The sequence below is a fragment of the Euphorbia lathyris genome, chromosome 7, assembly GCF_963576675.1.
Source record: "Euphorbia lathyris chromosome 7, ddEupLath1.1, whole genome shotgun sequence".
Lineage (NCBI taxonomy): Eukaryota > Viridiplantae > Streptophyta > Magnoliopsida > Malpighiales > Euphorbiaceae > Euphorbia > Euphorbia lathyris.
This window is the reverse complement of record NC_088916.1, coordinates 11061187-11069425: the sequence shown is the minus strand read 5'-3', so window position 1 is coordinate 11069425 and position 8239 is coordinate 11061187. Positions and strand designations below refer to the sequence as shown.

General features: G+C 35.5%; 2 protein-coding genes and 1 long non-coding RNA gene across 3 annotated transcripts; all 3 read left to right on the top strand.

Annotated features, from left to right (window-relative positions):
- Positions 1-214: 214 nt before the first annotated feature.
- Positions 215-2013, top strand: LOC136235992 (uncharacterized). The gene is made up of 5 exons (XM_066026121.1): positions 215-900; positions 976-1293; positions 1376-1475; positions 1565-1882; positions 2008-2013. Exons 1-5 carry the CDS (start codon positions 740-742, stop codon positions 2011-2013), a joined length of 903 nt encoding a protein of 300 aa, XP_065882193.1. The 5' UTR covers positions 215-739.
- A 33-nt stretch (positions 2014-2046) lies between these two features.
- Positions 2047-3693, top strand: LOC136201043 (uncharacterized). Its single transcript, XR_010673649.1, has 3 exons — positions 2047-3256; positions 3362-3485; positions 3608-3693. It is a non-coding gene; the product is annotated as an uncharacterized lncRNA (long non-coding RNA).
- A 4-nt stretch (positions 3694-3697) lies between these two features.
- LOC136235991 (uncharacterized) lies at positions 3698-5656 on the top strand. Its single transcript, XM_066026119.1, has 3 exons — positions 3698-3898; positions 4010-4117; positions 5022-5656. Exons 1-3 carry the CDS (start codon positions 3698-3700, stop codon positions 5541-5543), a joined length of 831 nt encoding a protein of 276 aa, XP_065882191.1. The 3' UTR covers positions 5544-5656.
- The last annotated feature ends 2583 nt before the right edge of the window (positions 5657-8239 follow it).

The window sequence follows — 8239 nt, the reverse complement described above, 5'->3', positions numbered from 1 at the left end:
GCCAAACGGTCGAAAAACATCATGGTTTGATAATCATCGTAAGTTTCTGCCTATGAATCATACATACAGAAATAACAAGGTTAAGTTCAGACGTAATTGTGTTGAGAGAAGGCCTCCTCCACCCATAAAGAGCGGCCAGCAGGTTTTATCTGAAATACAAGGGTTGGGGTTGTTGAGAGTTACTGAACCTGATTCAGAACGTGTGAACAAGCAAATATGTGGCCCAAATTGTGGGTGGAAAAAGAGAAGCATTTTTTGGGATCTTCCTTATTGGAAAACTAATCTGATCCGTCATAATCTTGATGTAATGCACATTGAGAAAAATGTATTCGAAAATGTCTTCAATACTATAATGAACATTGAGGGTAAAACGAAGGATAATGCTAAAGCTCGTGAAGACATTGGTTTATTTTGTAATAGGCCTGAACTTCTAAAGGATGCTATCACTGGTAAATACCCTAAAGCTTGCTACTCCTTAAGTCAAAATCAAAAAAAGTTAGTATGTGATTGGGTTAAGTTGCTGAGATTTCCAGATGGGTATGTCTTGAACTTAGGAAGATGCGTTGATGATAAGAAAGCTAAGTTATTCGGTATGAAGAGCCATGATTGTCATGTGTTCATGTAACGTTTACTCCCGATTGCTTTTCGTGAAAATCTTCCCAAAAATGTTTGGGAAGCTATTACAGAGTTGAGTTGTTTTTTCAAAAACTTAACCGCAAATGTGATCAAAGTTAATGATATGGAACATTTACAAGATGAAATCCCAATCATTCTTTGCAAACTAGAAATGATATTTCCACCAGGATTCTTCGACTCAATGGAGCATCTTCCGATACATTTGCCTTACGAGGCCAAAGTTGCTGGTCCAGTTCAATTTCGATGGATGTATCCATTCGAAAGGTATTCTAACTCTCAACTTGCTTTCATATTTCACATTTTCTTCCCATTTTCATTCTAAACTTCATTTATATGTAGGTTTCTAGGCCGCTTGAAAAAAAATGTAAAAAACAAAGCACAAGTTGAAGGTTCAATATGTAATGCATACCTAGTAGCAGAGTCATCCAACTTCTGCTCGTACTACTTTGAGCCACAAGTCTACACACGCCACCGTAAAGTTCCTCGCAATGATGATGGAGGCGATGATGATGTTATTGATAAATCGAATTTGATGATATTCTCTTACAATGGTCGCTACAGTGGACGTGCTAAAATAAGATGGTTGGATGAAAAGGAGCATGTTGCAATTCACTCTTACATATTGTTGAATTGTGCAGAAGTTAGGCCATATGTGGAGTAAGTTTCTTACAATTTTACTTTACAATTGAACGTTGTTGGTTATATTCACATACATGTCTTGAATTGTTAAATACACTAGGTTATATAAGGATCATTTGCGAAGCCTACAACCCGGTGCTAATAATGCAACCATCGAATCAGAGGTTGAAAAAAACTTCACCCGTTGGTTTTCAGAGTTTGTAAGTCTTAGTTAACTTGTTAATAATTGCTACCTGTATACATCATTAAGTTCCTCTTTATTGATATCAACTTTCATTTGTTTCAACAGTGCGAAAGTAATGTCATTGAGAACAAGTGTGTTGCCAATTTGGCTCATAAACCGTCCGGAATAGCGATGTCTTTCGATGTTTATTTTGTGAATGGTTATAGATTTCACACAACAATGCATAGTCTTGACCGGTCATCTTCTAACAATGGTGTTTACGTCTTTGGAGACGGTGTTGAATATTATGGAGTAATCGACGAGATAATACAAGTCTCTTATCTTGGTTTGCCGGTTCAAAAAACGGTGTTGTTCAAATGCAAATGGTTTGATCCTACACCAAATGCTGGTATTCGGGTTCATGATCGGTACAACATTGTTGAAGTAAATACAAAGCGGAATTTTAAAAAATACGAGCCATTCATTTTATCATTGCAAGGGACACAAGTATACTTCACTTCATATCCTTCTTTGAAGCGTGATAAGGTTGATTGGGCTGTCGTTTGTAGTGTTAAAGCTAGAGGGGTCTTTGACATACCTGAGAATAAGGTCGCCACTAACAATGATGCTTTTCAAGAAGAAGAGGCTCAACTAATTGAAGTTGAAGTTTCAAATGAAGATGATATTCCATTGAATGATGTAGATAATGATCCTTATTTTGAGATTCCAGGACAAAGTGGAGAAGAAGGAGAAGAAGAGGAAGAAGAAGAAGCTACATTTGAAACAGATACCGAGACCGAGCTTAGTGCTGATTCAGACGATGATATCAATCTCAGTGATGATGATAGTGATTAATTATCAATTAAATTAACGTTGTTATGTGTGGTATTTTTGTTTTTGTTTGTAACTTTTACCTTACTTTGGACTTAGTTTGCTGCTTCATTTTTTCAAAACTTGGTCTATTTTCTCAATTACTGATCTTTTATTTATGTATTTATTAACTTTTTGATGAACCTGCTTGCTGCCTGCAACTTTGACCTTCGTTTGCTGCTTTATTTTTTCTAAACTTTTTGTTATATGAATTGATATACTAGTGTTACAGACTGATATGGATTTTCTTACACTTTCTACAGGATGGTTTCACCTGGAGGCCAGGATGGACATGGTGATAAGCGCACACAACTTAAAGGGAAATCGATAGTGAAAACCAAAAAGTTGTTTTCACGTTTCAGCATACCTAGTTACTTGCATTCGCTTGTTCCACAACCATCTACGCATGAAACACCTTCATCTACGCAAGAGCCTTCTACACCACCCACATCAGTACATGTCCCAATTACACCCCCTTTCGGTCCATCAGAGCCACAATCGTCTGTTCCACATCCCCCACCCGTTGGTCCATCACATTCACAGTCATCTATTTTGCCTCCCCCGCTTGTCGTTTCATCACGTTCACAACCTTTAGATATGCCTACCTTGCTTGCTGTTCCATCAAGGTCACAATCTCCTGTCCAATCTCCCCCACTTTTTGCTTTGTCACGTTCACGATATTCGGATCCATCTACCTTTTTTGCTGGTCCATCACGGTCACAGTCACCTGTTCTGCCTCCCTCGCCTATTGTTTCATCACATGCACAACATATGGATTTGCCTAATTTTCTTTCTGGTCCATCACGGTCAAAGTCGCCTGTTCCGCCTCCCTCACCTACCACTCTTAGAGGTTCCACTCCTTGTTCTAATAGAACACGTCGACACTTGGGTCCATGAAGGAATGCAACATCCAGTGCTCCTAGAGATGCTAATAACAAATTCATTGTGGTGCTTTCACTTGATTACAAGTACATAATGTTATTTTGTTGGATAATGTGTTAGTTTATCAACATTAGTTTATTTGCCTTTATCGTTTTATTTAATGTAATGCAGGATTATTGACAACCACATTGCATCGTTGATCACTTCTATCGTCCAACAATATCCACAAGCGGTAGCATGGCAATACAAAATGATACCAGATGCTATTCTACAGAAGTATTGGGAGGAGTTTAAGGTATTAGACAATTTTGAAAGTAACATAATTAGATTTAACCTACATAATCAGTTTATTTTACATTTTAGTACTGTTGTCTTCCCTAACACCATGGACATATCTACTTATTGAAATATGTGCAGAAGGATTGTGTATGGGACTCTTCTATGTATTCAGATGACATAATAAAGAAAGCATTCATTGCTAAGCTCAAGGAACGATATGCCGGTATAATGAATGGTGTGCGAAAGATGGACATAATGCCTCCTTGGTGCCCTAGAGATGTATGGGATGCTTGGTGGCGTGTATGGGACTCGGCTGCTTTTAAGAGAATAAGTGAGCAAGCCAAGAAAACAAGGCTTGGAAAAGATGGAGTAGCAAAAGGTACTCATACTGCAGGTTCGGTATCTCATGCAAAAACTGCGCAACAACTTGTAAGTAGATTTGGGCCTTATCCTATTGTGTAAAAGAATTTGATGTGTTAGAGTTTCTACCGTGTTAAGGTCTCTACTTTGTGAATTGATACTAATCAATATTTTGTTTAGGAAAAAGAGATAGGTAAGCCCTTGAATCCAGATCAGTTCTTCTTGTGGGCACACACAAAAGATCACGACGGAGTTACATTCGTTAACGATCGTTGTAGAAAAACCCAAGTAAGTAGTTGTATACATCTATTTTTATATGTTAATATATAAGTTATTTACAGGCATTTAAGGTAGTTGTGTTTGTCGTCTGAAAATGAATTTGTTGCAAGTTTTTTAGATGCTTCTATTTTGTTTAAATTTATCTTGTATTATGATTGATTCTCATTGAGAATTATAATCCAACTCAAGATTAGTATAGGAGAAGTGTGAAATATATAGTAGAGTGGTAGGTGGGTGAAAACGTGCTTATTTTATAGCAAAGTCATATACTTTCCATGCAACTAATATGAAAAAAATACTTTCAAGACTTAAATTAAAATTGCCAAACCTCTTTTATTGTACAGGAAGTATCTAAAAAGAAAGAATGATTGGTAATGTCATCTTCAATCATTGTTGGGTTTGTTGGAACATGCATTACATAAACTAGGTATTGTTGTTGGTGTTGATCCATGGTTTGGTTATTTGGTGTCTGATGTGTTTGGAACATGCATTAAAAGGAGCCTTTAAACTTCTCTTTTCTATTATTTACTAGTTAGGATTCATTTATATTTATTGAATCCTGAAATGGATAAAATCACTTCTCACTCCTTACTATTTATCCTTTTATTATTTTACTTTATTTTGTGGTTTCATGATTAATTGATCCATGGATTTAGAATCTTTGTTTAAGGTTCCTCATATTATGGAACTTGATTGTGGAGGCAATAGACTCACTCCTATTATTGAGTACAATTATAATAGAACATGTTATCATTTATTCTGTTTATTTTCCTTTTCATTCAGAGTCTTTGTATCCTAGTAGCCATCAATATCTTGCTGCATTTTTCAGCAACATCTTATTGCCTTGTGTTGTTTTTAATTATCAAACTAAATGCAACATGTTTCTAATTTCCATTGGTTCTATTTATTGTAGGAAGCTTATGAAAATCTTACCCAAGTTGAAGTTGAACAGACTACTAAGCAACTTGTTGGTTCTATTGATGAACTACGTGCGTTTTACCAGGCAGCTGGTGGGGTAAATAAGGATGGGGAAATTTTTGGACTAGGTTCAGCTGCTTCCCAGTATTATCATGACCGACGTCCTAGAAATTCAAGAGCATCATCTTCTTCAAGTTCTGTTGGTGCATCTAATTTAGGTGACAGTACTGAACTTCATGAAATAAGAGCCACACTTGAGACCGTACAGGAGCGCCTTAATGGGTTCAATGATGAAAGGAGCGGGTTTATAACACATCTAGAGCAAGTAAATGAACGTCAAGATCGATTAGTTGAAGGTATACACTTGCTTGCTAATGCAAGTGATATGAGACATCTACAGGAGAGAATGACAAATATAGAGACACAAATGGGCCCAGCTATTAGCCAAATTCAGATTGCTATCACTGGACTTCAGGCGAGTGTACGGAGGTTAGAGTGTAGCCCTAACTTGGGTTAATCTAGGTGTTGGACTATGGTATATCTTTTGACTTAACTTATTTTTTTGGTTCGTAAGGGTATCCACCGCCGGCAACATTGACTATTCTTTTGACTTAACTTATTAGGTTAACCATAGCGGTGTTAGAGCATTCTAGCTATATATTTTGTCTTCAGCTTATTTAGGCTAATCTATAACATTTCGATATTTATGTATTTTGACTACAATATCACATATTTATTTATAAATATGAAGTTCTAGTTTCACGAATACTATTAATTGAATTTATTAAGAAGTTTACTTGCAATTATGGTTGTAATTATAAAATAAAATAAAATAATTTCTCATTAATTACCGACGAAATATATTAGTGCAGTCCGTATGGAAATTTGACGAGAGAAAGTATCCAAAATTTTACCGACGAAAATTCTGTTGAAATTCGTCGGTAAACGGTAAGTGATGCATGGTGTTTGTTTGCCAGTTAGCAACCTGATTCGGTCGCAAAAACAGGTCGCAGAATTTACAACCGCAGTTTGCAACCGATTATTCGGTTGCTAAATGAGCAACCGATAATGAAAATAACAGGTTGGTGGTTTTACCAACACGCTACTTAGCGACCGAAATGATTCGGTTGCTAAATGGTAGATTCCGGTTGCTAAACAGCATTCGCAACCGAATTAGCAACCGAAAATTCGGTTGCTAACTCACTGTTTTCTTGTAGTGACAAACTGCCGAAGAAAAAGCCGAGGCAGGTAACCTCGAGAAAATGTTTTGCATGATATCTTCTCTCAAGAATGAAACCAAGCAAGGTTAGGTACTATTTCGATGCTGCTGCTGATGTACCGCCATTGCTTCAAAGTTTGGTAGCTCCTTCAAGTTCGAAATTGAGGTGCAACATAAAAGAGCAAATGTCTTTGGACATTGGCCTTTCAGAAGGTATAACTGTTGCCTTTTGGTCGCATAAATACATACATGGTAAAAAAAGTAAAGAGTCCAAGTACAAGGAGGATGGTGTTTATCAATAATGATTGGAGAGTCAAGTCGAGTCGAAAAATCAAAGGGGAGGTCAATAGGGTAAGATAAGTTTTTGTGTTTTAAAGTTAGACATTGGTAATGTCTTGCTATTTTGATGTGATGAAACTAAGGTTTTAAGGCTGAAGGTTGAGGTCTAAAGTTGCAAGACTAAAAGTGGTTCCTAATATGGTAGATCAGACTTATTTTGGTATTTGACTTAATTTGGAAAGATGGTCAAATGCATTTATGTGGTAGTGTTGATTCCTATATGACATAAACCAAATGCATTTATGTTGGTTTTTTAGATAATAAATATGTCATTCTATTCAGATGCAAAAGCTTTCATACAATGATTTTCCTTTTCTTCTCTATGTGTGTGTTCTTTTTTGTAGTGAAAATTATAAACAGTTGGATGCAAAAAAATTTCAAAATGTAGAACCAAGGTGGTTTCTGGTTGAGAAACCTGCTGGAATTTCATAAGTAGCTTAGAAATGAAGCACCATTAGCTTAATTTGGTAATTGCTTTATTTTGGTATTTGAATTCATTTGGACAGATGATCATATACGACTAAAGCAAGAAATTGTTTTTCAGAAAATGAATATGTTGTCCTAGTCATATATGCATAAGATTTCACCAGTTATGTTCAATTTCCAATTTCCAATTTCCAATTCCAAATTCCAAATGATAATTCCTTACTTGTTGTGTGCTATAAAGAGTCAAAGTAGTGTTTCTGTTTTGCAAATATTATCTGCTGAGCTAATTCCTCAATTCTTAATGAGCACCACAAGAAGGGCAATACAATGAGCCAAGATAATAAGTTTAACAAGAATACCAATAATTATTTATCTAAACTATGCTGATTGAAATACAAAGAATGAAACAACACTTCTCAAACAACACTTCTCGTGTTCATTAATTATTTATTATTTTATTATTAAAATTATTAAGTATGGTTATATTTACAAACAGTGAGAGTGGAGATTAGGAGCTCCTCTAAATGCAGAGATTAGGAGCTCCTCTAAGCGATTTTTAACTTACATGTTCAAATTCTAACTTAAAAATACAACTAAGAGACGGTTGCACATGTTCTTAGAATCTATATTTTTGTTGAGCGAACAGATTTATTTTACTTCAATGAAACACTCACAGAAGATTATAGCTTATTAAACAATTTCATCCACTTGTTACAGTTAGTTACAATTTTCTGTTTAGAGCTTGTTATTTCTAATTGTCCATACAGTTGTATATAAAGAGCAACTGCTAGCACATATGATCAATACATTTTTTGTAATTCATTTCTGTAAAACTTCAATCTTCTTGATTTCAATAATATTTTTCATTTCTATCTTTCTCTTCTTTACGATTTTACACTATGTTATTTTCCCTTTCACATGACACAAGATACATGACATATATTTGTTTTCGTGTTGTCTGAATATTTTTCGTGACAGTATTTTAACCGTATGTCATTTTAAGGCAAAATAAAAAATGCGCTCGATTCTCAGATGACATTACGATTACAGAATCTTGTCATCCAAAGAAAACGCGCATTTTCATTAAATTTGATGCGCTCAACAGATGACACTTCTAATAAATGAATGTCATTGTATGCCGAAAACAAAAAATTGGCAAATGAAATTTCACTTACGCGGCCATACCAAATTTTAGGTGCTCTATATCATTTTGACTGAAATTTCAGCTG